The 25,459-nt window shown below is 40.1% G+C and overlaps 1 protein-coding gene across 4 annotated transcripts in view; it reads left to right on the top strand.

Moving 5' to 3' along the window:
* Positions 1-25,459, top strand: part of ulk4 (unc-51 like kinase 4) — a 730,951-nt gene that overhangs the window by 207,596 nt on the left and 497,896 nt on the right. For all 4 annotated transcript variants that reach the window (XM_073072965.1, XM_073072962.1, XM_073072961.1 and 1 more), the window contains 2 exons: positions 3,587-3,694; positions 8,110-8,193. In XM_073072965.1, coding sequence (XP_072929066.1) covers positions 3,587-3,694; positions 8,110-8,193 — 192 coding nt within the window. The remainder of the gene's footprint in view (positions 1-3,586; positions 3,695-8,109; positions 8,194-25,459) is intronic.

Genomic DNA, 25,459 nt, shown 5'->3' with positions numbered 1-25,459 from the left:
AGAGCATATAATTTCAAATCATCCATGTATAGAAGGTGTGTTGAGGTATAGATCATTTCATTGTTTCTGATTTGATACCCAATCCATCCAATTCAGTCATTTAGAAAGCAGATTTAAAGCTCGACAGAGCCATAGTGGAATTAGAGAGTCGCTTTGGAAAATGTCTTGGTTTATTTTGATAGCAGTGGTTGTTTTTTGGTTGTTAGTACATAGGATAATTACAGTAATTATCCTTTCAATATTTGCAATGTTTCAATTTTGACTGCCACCTGGTCCTGTATTGCCACAAGGAACCCTTCTATTTCTGCGGAGAGGTTATTATTATTATTATTTTCTTTACTTTTTTATTGAACAGTTTATTGTCTTTTTCATATCATTTGTACATCTCTGTCATCTGCAATTTTTTCATTAGTTCTATCTGTTTCTTTGTGTTTACTGTGAATGCTTGCAAGAAAATGAATCTCATATATGAACTGCCCAGTGCAACGGCTTTTCCATTTAAAAGCTCTCCTGCACTGCACTCCTGTCATTGGTGATGGCAATGGACAACCATCATTTGTACATTGATATTAATTTTACTTTGAACTGTGAAAGAGGTAACTGAAGAGATTGTGGAGGCAGTAGATACCTTTCAAGAATCACTGGAGTCAGAAATGGCTGCAAAGTTGTAAATATCACTCCCTTCTCTATAAAGGGAGGGAGTTAAAAGATAGGAAATTATAGGTTGGTCATCATGACTATATTAGTTAGTAGAATTCTAGTCTATTAAGGATGAGGTTTCAGGCTACTAGGAAGCATTTGATAAAATAGGCTGAGGTTAGCAATGGCTTCCTTAAGTGGAGAACTTGCCTGACGAATCTGTTGGAATTCTTTGAGGAAATAACAATCAGGGTAAAGAAAGAAAAGTCAGTGGACTTGGATTCTGTTTAGTTTGATTTTTAGAAGGCTTTTGATTAAGTGCCACACATGCTGCCAAAGAGGAACAAGAAGCCAGTAGTATTACATGTAAGGTACTGGCATTGATGGAAGACTAGCTGACTGACAGGAGGCAAAGAGCAGGAACAAAGGAGGCCTTTACTAGTAGTCTCTCTTGATTAGTGGTGTTCCCCATGGGTTGGCTCCTTTTCACATTATATGTCAATGATCTGGATGCCAAAATTGAAACTTTGTAAATATTGAAAGGACCATAGAGGGAATGTGAGGGAAGTTTTTATCACAGGGTAATTTTAGCCTGGAACACACTGTGTAAAGAGGTGATGGAGACAGATATTTCCATAAAATGTTGAAGCCATTTAGACAAATACTTGAATTGCCAAGACGTAGGTGGCTATGGATTTAATGCAGGTAAATGGGATTAGTGTAGATAGATACAGTGGTTGCCATGTACAATGTGGGCCTGCTCTGCAGCTGTAAATTTTGTTAAATGTCTTTGCATCTTCTTATGTGTTTTAAAGCATGTGTTTTCTTTTGAACATAACATTTTTGTTTGATTTAGTAGTTCATAGAAGTATGAATGTCAGGAACATTCTTATCCATTAGACAGATTCCAAGCTGACTAAACCTTAGCTGTTTGTTGAAGTTTTCTGCAGCTGTTCCCTCGCCCTTCTGTTTGTCCCTACCCATAAAAAAATTGAACTTGCAGTCTGTAATCACTACAAAAGGATCTGGAAAAGGTCAATTAAGATTAAAAGTGTATTAGTAAAGAGTATGGATAGCACCAAATAATTGGGTATATGAAGCTAAGTTATTGGGTATATTTAAGGCAGTGTTTGATAGATTGTTGATTAGTGAAGAGTTTCAGGGAGGAGGTAGGAGATTGGGTCCAAGAGGAAAGTGCATCAGCCATGAGCCAAGTGGCCTAATTCTGCTTCTATATCTTATGGTCTAAAATTTGGAGCTTTTATATTCAGGCTTTCATGTAATAAAATTGCCCTTAAGGAAAGAAGTTACTGAAACCACTTCAAGTAATGTAAATGAATAGCTTGCCTGTTTATGAAACTTTTCAGTAATTTTCAGGCTTGGAGAGAGAAGGAAGGATGCAAACTTCAACTCACAACTCATTTGGATAAGCTTCTACCTGAATATATCAATGATACAAGATGCTCAGTATCAGCTGAAAGTCTCAGATGTTTTCTTGAAAGATGGAAAATGAAACAAAATACACTGGCATCAATGCAGGCCATGTAATTGTGAGATTTAATTAAAATCTCTAAATGTATTTTGGATCTTCCTTGCTCCAAGCCTTAGTGAACTGAAGTGTTTAAATTCTGCTTGCAGTCAATTGAAGGAAGTCCTTGAGTCAGGATCCCAATTTGTAATCTAAAAGCAATTAAATATAAATTGAACACACAAGCACATTTAACAGAAATTCACTATATAGAATATCTAGATTATTTGGTTGTGTTTTATGTTCTAAACTTATTGGAATATTGTCATTGCAGTTGTAAGCATTGGGAAGCAATCAGAAGGAAATATTTGATATCTTATAGAACACCTTTTTTTGCAGTGAGCATGACAAAGGAAGAGATAGCATTAACTGAAAATAAATGCTTGATTTTAGGCAATTGAGAATAAAAATTGTTGAAATATGGAAATTATTTAAAATAAAAAGCAAAACAATTAAGAAACAGAAAAATAGCATATGCTGAAATCTGAAATGAAAACAAATGCAGCATATGTGAAAAGAGACCATTAATGTTTTAGAAACTGGGAGGTTTTCATGTGCAGTCATTGACTTAAAATGTTATCTTTTGACAAGATGCGACCTGACTTGCTGAGTATTTCCAATTCTTTGTTTATAAAAACAGAAATACTTTGTTTGAGTTGCCATCTCACATGCTATATCAATCCTATGATTATGGAGTTGCATAAAGCAACAAGAAAGAAAAACTGAGGATATCAAAGGTATCAAAATATCGAGATTTATGAAGGAAAGTTATAAGGATAAGAATAGGATTTATTTACATCTGGAAAGCAAGGAGACTCATAAGGTTACTTTTTCATGGAAATGGCATCAGAACATTGTGAATTGTGCAGTGTTACCAAACTTAGTCAATAGTGTTAGTGAAAATATGAAAACAGCTGTGTAATTTTCTTTACAAAGTGTTTCCTTATAAATCAAACTATAAATTGATGGAATATTTCAATTGAACAGCAGCAATTGAAGATTTCTGTGCTGCTCCCCTGACATGGTACAGGTGATCACCGCATTTGAGGGGGGTGTTTCAGCCCTAGAAACTGGTTGGTATCATGACTTAACGTGATGCGAAGCTACTTCATCTGTGAATGTATGAAAAAACTCAAGATGAATAAAGATTATTGATATTTTTCTGTACAAGTCCTATGAGAGAAAATTTTAATCCACATCACAGTTTTGAATAGTAAGGGCAAATTTCCATACCCTGACTGCCCGCTATGCAGGATGGGGTGTCACCTGTATTGGGCATCTTAAAGAATGCATGTGTATTCAAATAAAGTAGCCAGTTTTGACATATGGAATATAGTTAACTGTAAGAAATATAGACTTATTATCTTTTAAGGCCAATATTGGCAAAAAATGTAACCTATGTTCTTTTTTGTACTTCAGACCATCACCATACTAACTGAGTTGATTCGAGAGAACTTCAGGAACACCAAACTGAAGCAATGCCTCTTAGCTCCTCTAGGAGAACTTATTTATCTTGTGGCCATCCAGGTAGGAAGCACTAAAAATTAAATTTAATATTGCATTTTATATTCCTATTCCGACTCATGGAATCCTGTAAGGGTAGAGCTGATGTGGATGTTAATTTTGATTGGGAAAAACTGAGAGTAGACTTCATTTCTGTTTTCTTTTGAATCAGGTTTATTATCACTGGCATGTGACATGAAATTTGTTAACTTAGCAGCAGCAGAATCTAGAAGAGAAAAAAAAAGTAAACAAACAAAAAAGTATATTGAATAGATTTTAAAAACATGCAAAAGAACAGAAATACTGCATATTTTTAAAAAGGTGAGGTAGTGTCCAAAGCTTCATTATGCATTTAGGAATTGGATGGCAGAGGGGAAGAAACTGTTCCTGAATCGCTGAGTGTGTGCCTTCAGGATCCTGTACCTCCTACCTGATGGTAACAGTGAGAAAAGGGCATGCCCTGGGTGCTGGAGGTCCTTAATAATGGATGCTGCCTTTCTGAGACACCACTCCCCGAAGATGTCCTGGGTACTTTGTAGGCTCGTGCCCAAGATGGAGCTGACTAGATTTATAACCCTCTGCAGCTTCTTTTGGTCCTGTGTAGTAGCCCCTCCATACCAGACAATGATGCAATCTGTCAGAATGCTCTCCATGGTACATCTATAGAAGTTTTTGAGTGTATTTGTTGACATGCCAAATCTCTTCAAGCTCCTAATGAAGTATAGCTGCTGTCTTGCCTTCTTTATAACTACATCGATATGTTGGGACCAGGTTAGATCCTCAGAGATCTTGATACCCAGGAACTTGAAACTGCTCACTCTCTCCACTTCTGATCCCTCCATGAGGATTGGTATGTGTTCCTTCATCTTACCCTTCCTGAAGTTCACAATCAGCTCTTTTGTCTTACTGACATTGAGTGCAAGGTTGATGCTGCGGCACCATTCCACTAGTTGGCATATCTCACTCCTGTATGCCCTCTCGTCACCACTTGAGATTCTACAAACAATAGTTGTATCGTCAGCAAATTTATAGATGGTATTTGAGCTATGCCTTGCCACACAGTCATGGGTATAGAGAGAGTAGAGCAGTGGGCTAAGCACACACACCTGAGGAGTGCCAGTGTTGATTGACAGTGAGGAGGGTATGTTATCACCAAACCGCACAGATTGTGGTCTTCCAGGGAGGTACAGAGACCCAGGTTCTACAACTTCTCAATCAGGATTGTGGTTATGATGGTATTAAATGCTGAGCTATTGTGGTGATAGGCAGATTGCAGTGGGTCCAGGTTCTTGCTGAGGCAAGAGTTCAGTCTAGTCATGACCAACCTCTCAAAGCATTTCATCACTGTAGATGTGAGTGCTACCGGGTGATAGTCATTATTGTTCTTCTTAGGCACTGGTATAATTGTTGCTTTTTTGAAGCAAGTGGGAACCTCTGCCCATAGCAGTGAGAGGTTGAAAGTGTTCTTGAATACTCCCGCTAGTTGGCTGGCACAGGTTTTCAGAGCCTTACCAGGTACTCTATCGGGACCTTCCGCCTTGCGAGGCTTCACTCTCTTTAAAGACAACCTAACATCGGCCTCTGAGACGGAGATCACAGGGTCATCAGGTGTAGCAGGGATCTTCACAGCTGTAGTTGTGTTCTCCCTTTCAAAGCGGGCATAGAAGGCGTTGAGTTCATCTGGAAGTGAAGCATTGCTGCCATTCATACTATTGGGTTTCACTTTGTAGGAAGTAATGTCTTGCAGACCCTGTCAGAGTTGCCAGAGTTGAGTTAGACTGGTTGCCTGTGTTTGCCCATGCCTGTTCTTAACACATATTGGCTAAAAGAGAGTAAGATGATTTTAAACTGCACATCAACTCCTGTTTGCACCGTGGTTTCAGCATTTGAGTTCACGCACAATCCTCAGTGTGACTATGGTAGAGTGCTGAATTTTCAACCCAATAATCTGAGTACCACTTCCCTTATAGGTACAATTTTTTTTTTCCATTCACTGAAAAATCTGTTGTTTTAACTTTAAAAGATGAAATTGCACTTCTGATGATATAATCAAAAAGCTTGATGGGGATGTGACTTTGAGCAATAGAGTATCTGAATGCATGTGTTTTCTTTTAATCAAATGTATTAAATTTTTGATAATACCTGAATTCCTTTGAGATCTTTTTATAAGCCATGGTGCTGTAAAGGTTAGTACGATGCTATTACAGCTCAGAGCATTCAGAGTTCAATTCCGACATCGTCTGTAAGGAGACTTCCTCGCCGTGGAATGTGTGAGCTTTTTCTAGGTATGCTAGTTTCCTCCCAGAGTCCAAAGGCATACCAATTAGTAGTTTAATTGGTCATTGTTAATTGTCCTACACTAGGCCGGGGGTAAAATAAATTTCTGCCACTGTCTATAAGGAGTTTGTACATTCTCCCGTGACTATGTGAGTTTTCTCCGGGTGCTTTGGTTTCTTCCCACCGCCCAAAGGCATACTGGTTGGTAGGTTAATTGGTCATTGTAAATTGTCCCATGATTAGACCGGGATTAAGTCAGGGCATTGCTGGGCAATACAGCTTGAAGTGCTGAAGGGTCTATTCCACACTATCAATAAAAAAATAAAATAATTACTAATGCTACTGGGTTCATGAGTCAAGATAGTAAAACCAGAAATATTGTTTCGCATATTGTTCTGGATTGACCAAGCTGTTTCCTGGCAGTGTAAGAAGTACTCTCTATGATATTTTGCAAATGTAGAAAAAACTACCGCTGAGACCTTGATACTTACATCATGGCAAGTTAATAGAAAGGACGTATTATTTTTGAGGTTTTACCAATGACCTTTGGTGTTTTTGGATCTCAGGAAATGAGAATATTCTAAATACATACTATTGCAAGTGGTGCTCCTCTGGCACTGAGGTTAAATGGGCACCAGATCCACATTATCCTTCCTGTGTATCATACACTACCTGGTTCTCGTTCATGTGCAGTCTCTTGAGTTCAAGGAGGACTTGCTACTCCTCCTGTTTTGTGAGCTCTGATGTTATTAATGAGTCTACAGACCCTTCCATCAAAAGGCAGGAAATGTCTGACAGGAGAAGGAAGCATTTGTGTAATATGTGAGGTGGTGTGCTTCTGTGTGCATCCAATGCATGGCCTTGAGATTCTGAGTACCATCCCTTTGGATCCTTCTTCACACTGAGCTGCCGTGGTCCAGGGGATCTCAGAAGTCACTGGGGGTGATGCATTTCTTCTAAGAGGCTTTGAGCAAGTTCTCAGATCACTTCCTCCAACCACCTGGTAATTTCTTCCACAGCTCAGAAGAAAGCATCTGTTTCAGGAGTCTCACGTTGTGCATATAAGCAATGTGGCCTGTTCAGCATAGTAAACTGAGAATATAGAGACTTTTCACAGAGAAATACACAATAAAGATTTACTAAAGTGCCATGGTTTTGTGGGATTCTGCACCAAACTAAATTTCTTTCTTCCAGAAATCTTTCAAAAAACACAGCAAATCAAAATGGCAATGCCCTTCTGGTCCCCTCTGCCAGGGTATAATAAATACTAATGTTCAGGTTCTGGAGTGACCTACAGTGCATTCATTTTGAAAAAGGATATTGAGTCATTGAATCAAAAGAACTATTCTATGTGGAAACTGGCCCTTACCAACAAACATTACCATTTGTCTGCATTTGGCCCAAATCTTCCTTGATCTTTTCCATCTATGTCCAAATGCCTTTTAAATATCATTATTGTATGTGACTTTCTCTGACAGCTTGATTCATATATATATCAGATTACTTGAAGAGAAGGTGGAGTTGAAGGTGAAGATTACCTCTTCCTCGGAAACTTGACTACATTGCCAGGGCTAGAAAATAGGCCATCAGTGGTGAGACTTGGCTTGTTGCTTTTGTATATTTGAGGCTGAAGAGAGATTTCATTGATGTGTACAAAATATTGAGTGTCCCAGGTGGAGTTGATAGGAAGTAGGTATCTCCTCCAATAGATAGCAATAATCTTATGTATTTAACAGAAGGGTTAGAAAGGAACCGAAGACTGTTGGAGTCAGAACTTGATCAAAAAGATTGGCAGAAGCAGAAATACTTAATGGATTTATAAATTATCTTGTATAAGTACTTGATATGTTGGAACATCAGACGATGGGCAAAATGAGGTTCACCTATAGGTCTATCTTGTTTGGCATTGATATGATAGCCATATTATTTTCTATTAATCAGATTTCTTTGTTTCTTAATTTTACATTAACCCTACAGGATCATATCTTAGTTCTCTTACATTTCCAGTTGTTACTATTCCTGCTGAACTGTCTTTGTTGAATAATCTCCTTTCTTGAAAAAAGTTGTGAATTATGTTAGTGTTTTTTCAAAAAAACAAAATTTTTACATATCTGCTAGAAAAATCTGGAAACTAATTTCATTTGAATTGATGTTTTTTTTAGGAGGAGCGAGGACCACACTCAAGAGACCACTGGACTATCCCCTCTGCAGCCTATTCTGTGGTAATGAGATGTATTCGGGAAGGGGTAAGGCTCTTTCTTGTCTCCTGAGAAACAAATAATATTCTTTGTTCTTCAATATTATACTCTTCATATTTGCACATATATAGTTTGTGTTTGTAATCTGCTGAATTAGAATTGTCTAGGGAGATTCCCACTTCCCAAGTCCCAGAAGTGTTCTTTCTTTGTTTTAGCCATATTTGTTTGTGAATATTCAACTTTAATAAAATAAATACAGATGTTTTAAATTCCCATTATGAGTGCAGGAATTATGAATTTATCAAAATGATAGGAAGTTTTTCTGAAAGTATAAACAGATATATTTGCTAAAAGGAAACCACCAGCGATGAATGTAAGAATTTTGAACCAATTTTATGCTAATGTGCTAAACTGTTTCTGTACCAAGTTATGACTGTGGTTAACATTGTTGAGTATCATTTAAATACAGACTTATTTCCTTTCTGGTCATAAGCTGCCAAGAGTATTGTAACTGTAACTGGGGTTTGTGAAATACTTCCTAACTGCAAATAGCTCAAGTTATTGTTATTGGATTTTAAAGATATAGAATATGTCTGGTTCAATGTTAGTTAATTAAGCAACTCGTTGATGGTAGTGATATTGTTACCTTTGGAAGTCAAGAATGAGGCATAAATCTTGTGATTATAGCTGTTCTATCAGATGTTCATAATGATTAATGGGAATCAACTCACTCTACATATAAAAGAAAGAGTGAACAAGCAAAACAAATGATAGAGGGGAGAAAAGCCGTGGTCATCCTATACTAAAAACTAGCTCAGACTAGAGAAATAAAGCGTATTTCAATGATAAGAAATAACTTATGAAATTTGGGGAAGTTGATGAAGCTTACATGGGCTTTAGCAAGTCATTTGACAAGGTCCTGCATGGGTGGTTGGTCAAGAAGGTTTAGTTAAAATTGCCATTCAAGATGAGGTAATAAATTGGATTAGGTATTAGCTTTGTGAGAGAAGCTAGAGAGTGGTAGTAAATGGTTGCCTTTCGGATGGGAAACCTATGAGTAGTGGAGTGTTGCAGGGATCGGTGCTGGGTTCATTGTTGTTAGTCATCTTTATCAACGATCTGGATGATAATGTGGTTAACTAGAAAATTTGTGGATGACACTAAGATTGGGGGTGTAGTGGACAGCGAGGAAACCTATCAGAGCTTGCAGTGAGATTTGGACCAACTGGAAAAATGGGCCGAAAAGTGGCAGATGGAATTTAATGCAGACAAGTGCAAGGTGTTGCACTTTGGTATGACCAACCAGGGTAGGACTTACGCAGGGATCTGGGAACACAGGTACATAACTCATTGAAACGGGCATCACAGGTAGATAGGGTTGTAAAGAAAGGTTTTGCCACATCGGCCTAGTACAGGAGACGGGATGTTATGTTGAAGTTGTATAAAATGTTGGTGAGGTCTAATTTGGAATATTGTGTACAGTTTTGGTCACCTGCCTACAGTAAAAATGTAAATAAGATTGAAAGAGTGCAGAGAAAATTTATAAGGTGTTGCCAGGACTGGAGAACCTGAGTTATAAGGAAAGAATGAATAGGTTAGGACTTTTTTCCTTGGAACGTAGAAGGTTGAGAGGAAATTTGATAGAGGTATACAAAATTATGAAGGGTATAGATAGGGTAAATGCAAGCAGACCTTTTCCATTGAAGTTGGGTGGAACTGGATGAAGGATGAAAATTAAAAAGTTAAGGGGAATGAGGGGAAACCTCTTCACTCAAGGGTCGTGAGAGTGTGGAATGCGCTGCACGCAAACTCAGTTTGAGGGAAGTTTGAATAGGTACATGGATGGCAGAGGTATGGAGGGCAATGGTCCAGTTGCAGGTTGATGGGGCAAGGCAGTTTAAATAGTCCAGCACGGAATAGATAGAATGAAGGCCTGTTTCAGTGCTGTCCTTTCTCTGACTCTAAATAGTCAAATTCAGTGGCGTGACACAGACTGCAGAGAAACTTCTAGAAAAATGCAGAATCAGCTATACTACAATTATAGAGGATTCATAGAAAACCTACAGCACAATACAGGCCCTTCAGCCTACAAAGGTTCACTGAACAAATTGCACACATAACTATCAGCTACCAGTTGTATTGAATAAAGTGGTCACTGGGTGTATGTTCATTGTCTTCTGATCCTGTAGCCCATTTCAAGGTTCAACATGTGTGTTCAGAGATGCTCTTCTGCAAACTACTGCTGTAATGTGTGATTATTTGAGTTACTGCCACCTTCCTGTCTGTATGAAGTCAGGAAGCTGAGGAAGAGACCACTGGGTTTTCTCTTCAACCTATCAGAGGTGCCGAATAGCAAGACCTTTAGCATTGTCAAGGATCCCGCCTATCCATCCAACAATCTTTTTGACCCCCTATCATCAGGCAGGAGGGACCAGATCAGTAGGATAAAGACTGGGAAGCAGCTTCTTTCCCCAGGCCATGAGACAACTGAACTCCCTGCCGCCACCTAGGTCTTGTCATGGAAGAAGTGCCAGTAGCTTTATATTGTTTATTTCTAACTTGTTAATTTATACATGTTGAAATTACTTTATGCTTTGTGTGAGTTATATGTACTGCATTGAGTGCCTTGGTCTGGAGGAATGTTTTGTTTAGCAATATACATCTATATAGCTGAATGACAATAAACTTGAACTAGTCTTTGTCTTCCTCTGACCTCTATCATTAACAAGGCCTTTTTGCCCACGGAACTGCCACTCACTGGATGTTTTTTGCTTTTTGTATCATTCACTGTAAACTCTGAAGCAGGGTTTCCCAACCATTTTTATGCCATGGACCAATACCATTATCAAGGGGTCCATGGACCCTAGGTTGGGAACCCCTGTTCCAGATACTGTTGTCTCTAGAGATCAGTAGTTTATGACACTGTCCCATGTCAAGGTCACTTAGGTCATATTTCTTCCCCATTCTGAACAACAAATGAACCTCTTGACCTTGTCTGCTAGCTTTTACACATTGAGCTGCTGCAACATGATTGGCTGATTAGATATTTAAATTAACATGCAGGTATATAGGTGTACCTAATATAGTGGCAATTGAGTATATAAGTGATGATATAAAAATATAAGCAAGCATTTGAAAATTAAACGACAAGAACAATATAAGAAAAATAACTATTTTTACACTCTGATCCAACAGTATTTTAATGTAATATTTAATCTTTGCACAATGACATGTTTGCTCTTTTAAACAGATTTTTTTTATCATGTTCAAGGCAGAGAGGAGAAATTTGCCGTGAAGATATTTCACCAGATATAATTAAGCACAAATGTTCTGGTGGTTAGTGTTTCTACAGGCTAAGGAAATTTTAATCCCAAAAGGATTGCAAAAAAAAATTTTCAAGTGGTGTCAAATTCAATTTGTGTGACAGTCTTACTGAGTATGTGGAGAGTGAAACCGACTTTGACCTTTTTTTTCCATCAGCAATAAATGATCGTCATTACCAGGGATTCAGGCGTCGTATCTCAAGATTTGCTGATGATTATTGATAGTAGCAGCCTAAGGTAGAAGGAAAAGTAGTTTGGAGAATTGTGTTGGTAACAAGTACAATATATGAATATATCTGCATATTTATGAACACTTTGAAGAAGTATCTGCTTTTAATTAACATTATTAAAGAATTAATAATGTCTTTTTATTGGATTCTGGCAGATGATCTCAGATGGGTAGGTTGACCAAGTTTGCGGATGATACAAAGGTAGGTGGAGGGGTAGATAGTGAAGAAGGGTGCCTGCAGAAGTACTTGGACAAATTGGGAGAATGGGCAAAGAAGTAGCAGATGGAATATCATTTAGGGAAGTGTAGCCGTGCACCTTGGTAGAAAGAATAAAGATGTAGACTATTTTCTGAATTGAGAGAAAATTCAAAAATCAGAGGTGCAAAGGGACTTGGGAGTCCTTATGCAGGATTCCCTAAGGGTTAACTTGTTAAGTTGATTGTGTGGTAAAGAAGACAAATGCATTGTTGGCATTCATTTTGAGAGGACTAGAATATAACAGCAAAGGTGTAATGCTGAGGTTTTATAAGGCATTGGTTAGACCAATCTGGAGTGTTGTGAGCAATTTTGTTCCCCTTATTTAAGAAAAAAATGTGCTGGCTTTGGAGAAGGTCCAGAGGAAGTTCATGAGAATGATTCTGAGAATGAAAGGCTTAACATACAATTTGAGGAGCTTTTGATGGCTCTGGGCTGTACTTGCTGGAGTTTAGAAGAATGAAGGGAATTTCACTGAAACCTATTGAATATTGAATGCCTTAGATAGAGTGGATTTGGAGAGATTGTTTCCTGTCCTGGACGTGTCTAGGACCAGAGGGCACAGTCTCAGAATATAGGGATGTCCATTTAGAACAGAGATGTGGAAGAATTTCTTTAGCCAGAGAGTGGTTAATCTGTGGAATTCATTGCCACAGATGGCTGTGGTGGCCAAGTTATTAGGTATATTTAAAGCAGAGGCTGATATTTCTTAATTAGTCAGGGTGCCAAACCTTATGGGAAGAAAGCAGGAGGATGGGGTTGGAGGAATAATAAATCAGCCATAGTGGAATGGCGGAGCAGACTCGATGGCCTAATGTCCTAATTCTGCTCATAGCTTCTGTTCTTGTGGGATGTTATTTTGCAGTTGTACAAGGTGGAGGTGAAGCCATATTTGGACTATTGAGTTAATTTTTGGTCACTCTGTTATAGGAAAAATGCTGTTAAACTGGAAAGAGTGCAGAGGAGATTTACAAATAAAGCAGATTCCACTTAATTGGGACGCATTGGGACTAGTATATTTTGGTTCAATTAAGCGGTTGCCTCAATTATCTGTAGTTTCATGGAAATAGTTAAAAGGTTTAAAAAAAGACAAACTAATTTTAACTGAGTAACAATTTATGTATTTAAATGAAATCCAAAACAAATTAGAACACTAACAATACTATTATGGTACGCTAAAACGGTTCCTAATAGTTATCAATGGCGGAATTCATCCATATACACTTTTGCTTGATTGTAGCAGTGGTGGTTGACTGTTGTATCCAGTGATGACAAGTACTGTGCAGGACAGTTTTTAAAGTGGAAAAGCTGTTGCATTTGGGCAGTTCCACTCTCTCAACCTGGGAAGTTCGGGTCCAGTGTTATGAGTAATCATCACAACTGGGCTCTTCCTTGGTTTCATTGGATGACCATGACTTCTTCTGAGTCTCAGCATGCCCTTCGCTCTCCACAGAGTGTTACAAAAACGCCTTTCTGGCCATTGGATCTGGCTATAGACTTTATTGCCCAGTCCGTCGGAGATGATTCCACGTGGTAGGAAAGGCATGTTACTATCTCAGTGGGGTATGAGGACTGCCAGCTCCCCTCACTTCGTTTAGCCCTCCCGTGAAAGTGTTGTACCAGGGTGTGGCTGCTGTCACATGCAGACCACTATTGGAGTCACAGGTGAAAGCAGAATGTTCACTGGAAATCAATGGTGAGTGAGCTGCCCCAAATTAGACACGACAAGTGCCTTCATCAGAGGTGCTGCCCCTCCTTTGACACCCCATACAAATCAACTAGAAATGAACAAAATCAGCGCAGACTGCTAGTGCGGATACAATGACTCAAACACTTCTTTCAACGACTGCATCCTACAAATCTTATTGTAATATTCAAGATGATTTCTTTGTAGTTCGTAACTTGATGAAGTAGTGGAATTGTTTCATTTTCACTCCCGGCCATTTCTGGCATCTCCAAGCTTGAAACCACAGTGAGCACAACAGTTCTGAATTGTCTTGCTGCTTATTTCCTGCCAACTCAGTTACAGAAATCACTGCTTTTTAAGCAGAAACATATGCAACTGACTCTTTTTAAAACTGTTTGCTTTAAGCTCAGTGTAATGTCTAACAGCTACACAAGTGCATTGAACTGACACTAGTAAGAAATGATTCAGCAGGTCCCTTGTCCCAATTAAGAGGTATAATGTCCCAAATAAACAAAGGGAATCCCAGTTATTTTCTTGATTAGTTTTTGTTCTTTAAGAGTTGTCCCAAATAAGCGGCTGCCTGATTAACCATCGCCCACTGAACATGAATCGGCTGTAATTTGCTGGGAATCCAGGGACTTGGCTATGGAGAGAGGGTGAGTAAGTTGAGTTTTTTTCTTTGAAGTGTGGTCAAATGAGAGGTGATCTTGTAGAGTTTCATAATTGTGATGGGTACAGATAGGGTTAATGCTCATATTTTACCTAGGAGTTGGGGATTCAAGAAGTTTCAAAGGTTTCAAAGGTACATTTAATGTCAGAGAAATGTATACAATATACATCCTGAAATTCTTTTTCTTCGCAACCATCCATGAAAACAGAGGACTGCCCCAGAGAATGAATGACAGTTAAATGTTAGAACCCCAAAGTACCCCTAGCTCCCCCTCACATGCATAAGCAGCAGCAAAGTAACCATCCCCCTCCAGAAAAAAAACTCAGCACCCCCCCACCGAGCACTCAAGTGTGCAGCAAAGCATCAATAAAGGCACAGACTTGCAGTACCCCAAAGACTACTCGTTCACCCGGTAATTCGACATATCACAGGCTCTCTCTCTCCTTAAAAAGGGAAAAAGAGGTGTCTCCGTTTCACAGTGAGGGGGAGACATAACAAACAACTCGCTGATTTACAATGTTTTAAGTCTGTTGCGTCGCTTTTTCTGAGCTCTGTGCCCAAAGAACTCGGGTCTCTGGGCAGACTGCCAGCAGCCAGTTTGCTGCTTTCGATCTTCCGTGTACTCCCACGACACACTGATTTCCTGCAGAGGCACTGACCTTGAGTCCGCCTGCCTCCAGAGCCATGGAGTCCTGAAACTCCGAACGCCAGCTGATCTTCTAGGCTGTGTCCTTGGCATATCGAGTAACAGCCAGTTGTGAGACCCCTGCGAGCGGGTCCCATTTCTGCAAAGGACCTAAGTCATTGTATAATTCTAGGACAGAGTCTTCAAAAGAACCCTGAAGGGAAATATAGAGATATCAAAGATAGAAATAGAGCTGTTTCCGAAGATGCAAGCAAAAGAGTCGCCGTTAGGCGCCATTGTCTCCTAAGCTCCTCCCTTCAGCTCCTCCTAACCTCCTAAGTTCAGAATTTCGGTTTAAGAAGAGAGGGGAGATATTTAATTGGAACTCAAAGGGAAACTTTTTCCACCTAGAAGTTAGTATTTGGAATGAGCTGCCAGAGGAGGTGGTTAGGTAGGTACATAGTTAGGAAAGGTTTAGAGTGATGGGAGTAGCTTAAATTGAAATTTTAGTCAACGTGGACCAATTGGGTTGAATGGCCTGTTTCGGTGCTGTATATCTCCATGACTGTAAGTCATAGAATACCCTCTTGATGCTTCAAGAGGAAGTACAGGGTAAAATGCCAATAGATGTTGCCATATAAAAAGTAGGTTGAGGGTTGATGCCTATAATTTGGGGCCTGCTGATGCTTTGTAAATGTGATGAGTGGGTAATGAATCAAACAGAGTATCTTGTATTAGACTGAAGGAATCTATAAATGGATGTGTTGCTCCAATTACATCAGTAGTCCAATCCACCTTGACATTTGGAATCACACAATGTTGACACCTTATTTATCTCAATGTGTACATAAAAACCTGAAAACCCAAGCTAATTTTGGAAAGAAAAAAACTAGTGACTTCCTCTCTGATTATCAGGATCACCTTGTCATCCTGGCTTAATCAAAAACTGCTTCAGCTATTGTGGAAAGGAATTGAATGATTTGTTATCGATCATAGAAAGTGGCAGTCTGATGCACCCTACTCTCTGGGAAATTTAGCTATCTCCTGAAATTTAACTGAGATTTCACTGTGCTTTACCTTAAAACTGCGACTCTAGATCCTCGCTCGTCTGTTTATTTACCATAATAATGGTATGATATCCTTATCATCTTCAAAGCTGTATCATCAGCAAAACCCTTTTGCTACACATAAAGAAGACTACTATGACAAATGTGAGTGAGATTGCAAGTTAGGGTGCTGCTGTTAACGGTGGCTTGAACAGTTACTTCTGTGGGAATGCTAGAGGGGACGCTACAACCCCAGTATTTTGGTAGAAGACTCAAAATGGTTTGCTGCCCAAATAGTTTGCTTTATTTTGTCCAGAGGTTCTCTTATCCACATTAGTGGAGTGTATCCTATCACACTCCTGACTGTGACATGCCTTTGACCTTCTCTTGTAGCCAGACTGTTTGTACAGATGCCTCGCCAGGTTTTTGGATACAGATACTCCCAGAATGTTGATTGTAAGTGGATGGTCCAGCAAATGGAACATTTGTAGTTGTTAGACTCGCTCTTGTCAGAGATGTTGGGACTTGTGTTGTATGTAGTTTGTGTTTGAACGTCTTGCAGATTGATGTGAGCTGCTTCAGTGTCTGAAGTGTTGTAAATAGTATAAGCACTGTGAATGGAAAATAATTGGGAAAAAGAAATGTACACTATGGGAATTAAAAGAGATTGATTGACCTACTGTAAGGCTTAGCCGTGATTTTGTAATAGAACATTCTATTTCGTTGGTGATGGACCATATCCAACATGCAGATGATATCATTTGCAATAGGTTGGAACTGCTTTTGATGGTCAGGTTTATTATTAGCATGGAAGTGGAAAGCTTCCAGCATAAACAATGTGATGCCAGCATTCCAGGAGTGGTAAAATGTGTTTTTAAAGCTGAGGTGGCAGGACTTGGTCAGAGAGGTCAGGCTGTGCCTGAGAGAACGAGCAGCAGAAATAAAATTTAATACATCTGATGGTGTTTAAGCCAACCTCTGTGGAGCAATTATGGTCTCATTCTGATGCCAAGAAAATACCAAAGCATCATCTTCATTCTAATGCATGGCAACTAATGTATTCCTTAAAGGTACATACTTGGTGCTTGATTTCTGCTTGGAGCGGTAGATAGTTTGCTACACCAGGAGCATGGTGTTGTCCTGAAAGGAAAAAAGACAGATAAGTTATATAAACATTAGGGGGTTCATCTAATGAGGTCCCAGAGTGCTGATCACCTATATCCAGGTTCATTGAAAAACTGAGCAGGCAGGTCTTAGACAGAGAGAAAACAATGCTTTATTGGATCTCTTTACAATTCTGATGAAAAGCAAGGCAGGGGACACCATGGTTGTTTTTATATACAATGAACCTAGTTCAGATTTATTGTCATGTTTAAACAAGAAGTGCAAACACTTATCAGATCTAAAAGCAGCATGTGTAGATAAAATTAGTCAGCCTGTAAGCACAATTTAAATCATGATAATTAACAAATATTGTGTATTTAAACAGTGTGCTTTTTACTGGCAAATTTAATGGAACAACATTGCATAGATTGAAATAAAAAATAATTGGCTTTTGAAATATCATACATATATGCTTAATGCTCATTTAACAAGTATACACTTAAGAGGAGTAGGCAGGATAATGAAGCCAACTGTTCTTTATTAATACCACATTGGAAGCCAGTACAGTACTCCCCTGTGTGCTAATTATGGCAGTATCTTATTACATTCCTGCAGCAGATTTAAGGTGATGAGCCCCTGCTGTGCTGTCTGCATAAAAGTTTTATCCAGTCATATTTTAGTCCACAATTAACTAAACTGACAGCATCTGTTAGTAGTGTTAAAGGTTGTGTCTCTCAGTTTTTTACTTAATGGTTAATCATCTCATTTTCCCCAAAGAGCTCAATGAGCAGACATTACAGATGGTTGATTAAAAATGCATGTGTATGATTAGACTATTACTGATGCATATGAATGGGACTCCTTTACCCTACTGTTCCTCTCCAGCATGATGAGTTTTCAAAACAGATTGGCTAGAATGAACAATTGTTGCAGATACTGAAAATCCACAGCAAAGGTGGAAAATGTTCAGTTAACCTGATAGATCATTCAGCATCCATACAAGGCAACAAAGATGCGGTTTCAGGCATAAGATCTTCCTTTTAACCATCATCTGCTCAACTTCACTTCACTTTCATAATATGCCCACTAAAGGCTGACACAGCTCATAAAGTCATGGATTTTCAAAGCTGCATAAAATCGATGGTGTATTCCATTTTGATGGATCCTTTATAAATGTAAGTTTGGTAACTCACATGCTGACAATTCAAGGTGACCACACTCAATGTCAATTACTGACACTTCTGGCAACAGACACAAAATGCTGGAGCAACTCTGCAGGCCAGGCAGCATCTATGGAGAAGAGTGAACAGTTGGTATTTCAGGCTGAGACCCTTCATCAGAAATGAGAAAAAAAGATGAGAAGTTAGAGCAAGAAGGTGGGGGTAGAGGAGGAAGAAGTACAAGCTGGTAAGTGGCATGTGAAACCAGGAGAGGGGGAGGGGTGAAGTAAAGAACTGGGAAGCTGATAGGTGAAAGAGCTAAAGGGCTGGAGAAGAGGGAAACTGACAGGAAAGGGTAGCAGGAAGAGGAGCACCAGAGGGAGGCGATGTACAGGTAAGGAGATGAGGTAAGAGAGAGAAATGCAAATGGGAATAGTGGGGGGGGGGGGGGTGAAATTACCAGACGTTCGAGAAATTGATGTTTATGCCATCTATTGGAGGAATACAAGGTGTTGCTCCTCCAACCTGAGTGCAGTGTCACTGCAACAGTAAAGGAGGCCATGAACTGACAGTCAGAACAGGAATAGGAAGTAGAATTGAAGTGGTGGCGATCAGGAGATCCTGCTTGGTTTTGGCAAACAGATCATAGGTGCTTGATGTAGCACCACTACATTGGGTCTCACCAATATACAGGATCACCGGATACAGTAGATGACGTGTCACCTCACCTAGAGGGATTGTTTGGGGTCCTGAATAGTAGTGAGGGAGGAGGTGTAGGGGCAGGTATGGCACTTGTCCCGCTTGTAATGGTAAGTATCAGGAGGGAGATCACTGAGGAGGAAAGAATGGACAAGGGAGTCATGTAGGGGGCGATCTCTGTGGAAAGTAGGGAGGAGGGAATGATGAGCTTGCTGGTGGGATCCCGTAGGAGGTGGCAGAAGTTATGGGGAATTATGTGCTGAACACGGAGGCTACTGGGGTGGTAGGTGAGGACAAGAGCAATACTATCCCTTGTGGAGTGGTGGGAAGATGGGATGAGGGCAGGTGTGTATGAAATGGAAAAGATGTGGTTGAGGCCAGTGTTGATGGTGGAGGAAGGAAAGCCCCTTTGAAAAAGGAGGACATCTCTTTAGTTCTCATTATACTTTTAGAAGTTGGGCCTGCTTTGCCAGAAATGAAGTTTAATATTGAAAGGAAGTTATCATTTTAATATTTGGGAAACCATCCACATTATGGTTCAAAGTATTATTCTTACCTGTTCAGTTGGTTTTCATCGAGCCATAAAAAAAGGACAGCACAGAAACAGGCCCGTAAGTCCCACCTAGTCCGAGGTGAACCATTTAAACTGCCTACTCCCATCTACCTGATCCTCCATGCCCCTCCCATCCATGCACCATCTAAACTTCTCTTCAACATTGAAATTGATATCGCATGCACCACTTTTGCTGGCAGCATGTTCCAACCCTCTGAATGAAGTTTCCCCTCATGCACCGCTTAAACTTTTCACCTTTCACCTTTAACCTAGTACCTCTAGTTGAAGTGCCACTGAACCGTAGTGGAAGAAGCCTGCTTCCATTTACCCTATCTATACCCCTCATAATTTTGTATACCTCTATGAAATCTTCTCTCAGTCTTCTATGTTCTGAGGAATAAAGTCCGAGCTAGCTATTTAATCTTCCCATATAGCTCAGGTCTTCCAGAGCTGGCACCATCCTTGTAAATTTGCTCTGTACTCTTTCAACCTTATTTACATTCTTAATCTTTACTCTAGGTAAGTGACCAAAATTGCACACAGTACTCCAAATTAAGCCTCATAAATGTTTTATACAACTTTAACATATCATCTTCTCTACTTAATACTTTGATTTATGAAGGCCAATGTGCCAAAAGCTTTTTTTATGACCCTATCTACCTGCGACACCACTTTCAATGAACTGTGGACCTGTATTCTTAGATATCTTTGTTCTACTACATTCCTCGGTGCCTTACTGTTCACTGTGTAAGGTCTACCTTGGTTGGTCCTATGAAATACAACATTTTGTGCTTGTCTGCATTAAATTCCATCTGCCATTTTTCAGTCCATTTTTTTCAGCAGGTCCTGATCCCACTGCAAGCCAAGACAAGCTTCCTCGCATTCCACCTCATCCAGTTAACCACATTGTCATCCAAATTGTTGATATAGATGACAAGCAACACAGACCCTGCAGCACACCACTAGTCACAGGCATCCAGTCAGGAGAGGCAACTGTCTACTGCCACTCTCTGGCTTCTCCAAGAATGTCTAATCCAATTTAGAACATAAAACAGAAGAGTACACCACAGGAGCAGGCTATTTGGCCCACAGTGTTGTGCAAAATAAATCAAAAGCATTCGAACACTCATCCCTTCAACCTACACCATGTCTATATCCCTCCATCTTCCTTACATCTATGTGCCTATCCAAATGTCTCTCAAAATTCTCTAATGTATTTGTTTCTACCACAATACCAGGCAGCACCTTCCAGGTGTCCACAACTCTGGCAAAAAGCTTACTCCTCACATACCCTTGAACCTACCGCCTCTCACCTTCAATGCTTGCCATTTCTCAGCCTATGTATTAGAAATATTGACTCTGGGAAACACGTACTCTCTGCTTATATCTTCCTTTCATAATCTTGTAAGCCTCAGTCAGATCTCCCCTCAGCCTTCGATACTTAAGAGAAAACAACCCAAGTTTATCCAGCCTCTCATGATAGCATATGCCCTTTAAACCAGGCAGCATCCTGGTAATCCTCTTCTGCACTCTCTCCAAAGCCTGAACATCCATCTTATAGTGGGTAACTAGATCTGCATGCAATTATCCAGATGTGGCCTCCTCGAACTTGGATCCCAAAATATCTCTGCTCAGCAATACTGTTAAGCACCTTGGCCGTAACAGTGTGCTGTCTCCTTGCATTTGCCCTGACGAGGTGCAACACTTCACATTTTTCTGAGTTAAATGCCACCTGCCATTTCTCAGCCCATGTCTGCAACTGATTTATTTGCATTCTTTGCCAGTCTTCTACACTACCCACAATTCTACCAATCTTGGTATCATCTGCAAATTTACTAACCCACCCATCTAAATTTTCATCCAGCTCACTTATATACATCACAAACAGTAGAGGTCCCAGCTCAGATTCCTCTGGAACTCCACTAATTACAGACCTCCAACTCAAATAAGTCTCTTCAACCACTACCCTCTGTCTTCTCTGTGCAAGCCAGTTCTGAATCCAAACAGCCAATTTACTGTGGAACCCATGCATCTTAATCTTATGGAGGTGGAGGGTGGATGAATCAAGAAAGGGCATACAACCAAGCAAAAATTAGTGGGAAGATAGAGGATTGGGAAGTTTTTAAAAACCTATAGAAGGTGACTAAAAAAATCATTAGAAGGGAAAAGATGAAATGTGAAAGCAAGTTAGCAAATAACATCAAAGTGGATAGTAAAGGATTTTTCAAGTATGTTAAAAATAAAAGAGAAATGAGAGTGGACCACTGGAAAATGAGGCAGGAGAAATAATAACGGGACAAGGAGATGGCTGATGAACTAAATGAGTATTTTGCATCAGTCTTCACTGTGGAAGACACTAGCAGTATGCATGATGTTGTAGTGTGTGAAGGAAGAGAAGTGGGTGCAGTTACTGTTACAAGAGAGACGGCGCTCAAAAAGCTGAAAGACCTGAAGGTACATAAGTCACCCAGACCAGATGAACTGCATCCTAGGGTTTTGAAAGAGGTAGAGTTAGAGATGGTGGTGGCATTAGAAATGATCTTTCAAAAATCATTGGACTCTGGCATGGTGCTAGAGGACTGGAAAATTGCACTCTTTAAGAAAGAAGTAAGGCAGCAGAAAGCAAATTATAGACTAGTTAGCGTGCCCTCAGTGTTTGGGAAGATGCTAAGAGTCAATTGTTAAGGACGAGGTTATGGAGTACTTGGTAACACAGGGTAAGATAGTACAAAGTCAGCATGGTTTCCTTCAGGGAAAATCCTGCCTGATGAACCTGTTGGAATTCTTTGAGGAGAATACAAGCAGGATAGATAACTGGAATGCAGTGGATTTTGTATATTTGGACTTTCTGAAGGTTTTGACAAGGTGAGGCTGCTGACCAAGTTAAGAGTCCATGGTATTACAGGAAAGTTACCAACATGGTTAGAGCATTGGCTGATTGGTAGGAGGCAGCGTGTGGGAATAAAAGGATCATTTTCTGGTTGGTTGTGACTAGTGGTGTTCCACAGCGGTCGGTGTTGGGACCACTTCTTTTTATGCTGTATATAAATGATTTAGATGATGTAATAAATGGCTTTGTTGCCAAGTTTACAGATGATACAAAGATTGGTGGAGGGGCAGGTAGTGTTGAGGAAATGGGTAGGATGCAGAAGGACTTAAGACAGATTAGGAGAGTGAGCAAGAAAGTGGCAAATGAAATACAATGTTGGAAAATGTATGGTCATGTACTTTGGTAGAAGAAATGTGGTGGACTATTTTCTAAATGCGGATAAAATCCAAAAATATGAGATGCCGAGGAACTTGGGAGTCCTTGTGCAGAACAACCTAAAGGTTGACTTGCTGCTTGAGTCAGTGGTGAGGAAGGCAAATGCCATGTTATCATTCATTTCAGGAGGTCTGGAATACAAGAGCAGGGATGTGATGCTGAGGCTTTATAAGGCACTGGTGAGGTCTTACTTTGAGTATTGTGAACAGTTTTGGGCCTCTCATCTTAGAAAAGATGCGCTGGCATTGGAGGGAGTCCAGAGGAGGTTCACAAGGATGATTACAGGAATGAAAGGGTTATCATACAAGAAACATTTGAAGGCTCTGGGTCTGTACTCGCTGGAATTCAGAAGGATAAGGGGAGATCTCATTGAAACCTTTCAAATGTTGAAAGGCTGAGACAGAGTAGATGTGGAAAGAGAGTCATGGTGGGTGAGTCTAGGACAAGAGGGCACAGCTTCTGGATAGAGTGATGCCCTTTCAAAACAGAGATGCGGAGAAATTTCTTTAGCCAGAGGGTGGTGAATTTGTGGAATTTGTTGCCACATATAGCTGTGGAGGCCAGGTTGTTGAGAGTATTTAAGGCAGAAATTGATAGGTTCTTGATTGGAAATGGCCAGGGGTTATGGGGAGAAGGTTGGGAATTGGCGTTGAGGACGAGGAAACAAAAAAGAATCAGCCATGATTGAATGGCGGAGCAGACTCGATGGGCCAGATGGCCTAATTCTGCTCCTATGTCTTATGGTCTTATCCCCAGGGCTTGACAAGGTGTTTCTTCTGACCCTGTAGGTAACAAGTGCAGAAATTGTCAGGGTCTGAGCACCTCATCCTCCAGAAGATGCTCACCATGCATCTTTACTGCCTCATCCCGAATTCCAAGTGACTGAACATTCTTAACCAACCTTACATGTGGGACCTTGACAATTCCCTTGCTAAAGTCAATGTAGAAAACATCCACTGCCTTGGCTTCATCAACTTGCCTGATAACTTCCTCGTAAAACTATATAAAATTGTTTAGACATGACCTACCATCCTTAATCAGTCCATGTCTACCCAAATCCTCATATATCCAATCCCTTAGAATACTTTCTAGTAACCTTCCCACTACTGATGCTAAGCTCACAGACCTACAGATGCTGCCTGGCCTGCTGAGTTCCTCCAGCATTTTGTGTGCGTTGCTATAATTTCATTGTTTATTTTAGAGTCTTTCATAAACAGCAGAACATCATTAGCTATCCTCCAATCCTCAGCTACATAACCTGTTGCTATGATTGAAATATCCCTGATAATTTCTGCACTTGCCTCCCGCAGGGTTTGAGGGATAACCTTGTCAGGCTCTTGGGATTTATCCATCCTAATTTGCCTCAGAACCTCCTCTGTAATCTGTGTAGGGTCCTTAAACCCTATCCCATATAGTCCTTTTACAGTATGGGAGTTCCTGTCAATACGTGGAATGTTTGTAAATATATGGAAACCAACCTTATGTTTCTTAGAAAACATAGAAAACCTACAGCACAGTACAACCCCTTCAGCCCACAATGCTGTGCCAAACATGTACTACTTAGAAATTACCCATAGCCCTCTATTTTTCTGAGTTCCATGTACCTGTCCAGGAGTCCCTTAAGAAATCTTGTTGTATCCGCCTCCACCACCATTGCTGTCAGCCCATTCCACACATTCACCACTCTCTGCTTAAAAAACTTACCCCTGACATCTCCTCTGTACCTACTTCCAAGCACCTTAAAACTGTGCACTTTCGAATGAGCCATTTCAGCCCTGGGAAAAAGCCTCTGACTATCCTCATGATCAATGCCTCTCAGGTCACCTCTCATCCTCTGCCACTCCAAGGAGAAAAGGCCAAGTTCACTCAACCTATTCTCATAAGGCATGCTCCCCAATCCAGGCAACATCCTTGTAAATCTCCTCTGCACCCTTTCTATGGCTTCCACATCCTTCCTGTAGTGAGGCGACTAGAACTGAGCACAGTACTCCAAGTGGTGTCTGACCAGGGTCCTGAATAGCTGCAACGTTACCTCTCAGCTCTTAAACTCAATCCCACGATTGATGAAGGCCAATGCACTGTACGCTTTCTTAACCACAGAGTCAACCTGTGCAGCAGCTTTGAGTGTCCTATGGACTCGGACCCCAAGATCCCTCTGATCCTCCACACTGACAAGAATCTTACCATTAATACTATATTCTGCTATCATATTTGACCTACCAAAATGAACCACCTCACACTTATCTGGGTTGAACTCCATCTGCCACTTCTGAGCCTAGTTTTGCATCCTATCAATGTCCCACTGTAACCTCTGACAGCCCTCCACACTATCCACAACACCTCCAACCTTTGTGCCATCAGCAAACTTACTAACTCATCCCTTCACTTCCTCTTCCTCATTCAACAGGATCACTAACCAAACTTCAACATAAGCCAGTTAGATTGTAGCAAATATACAACAGAGAATCTAAAAGAAATTTTGTACAGATTCTAACTTAAAATTCTGTCTTCATTTTTACAGATTTATAACCAGGGTTCATATTTAAGTCATTTTCCAACAGTCTATTTTTCCATTATTCTGTTTGTTTTTTCCCAAGTAATTTCAAGATGCTTCTTAAGCATGCATGCAAGTAAAGGAAAGTGGCTACTTGTTTGCTCATGGTTGTCGGGGGCTATGGAAGGGTAGCAGTGCTACCC

This window comes from Hemitrygon akajei, chromosome 20 (assembly GCF_048418815.1).
Source record: "Hemitrygon akajei chromosome 20, sHemAka1.3, whole genome shotgun sequence".
Lineage (NCBI taxonomy): Eukaryota > Metazoa > Chordata > Chondrichthyes > Myliobatiformes > Dasyatidae > Hemitrygon > Hemitrygon akajei.
This window is presented reverse-complemented; position numbering and strand designations above follow the sequence as displayed.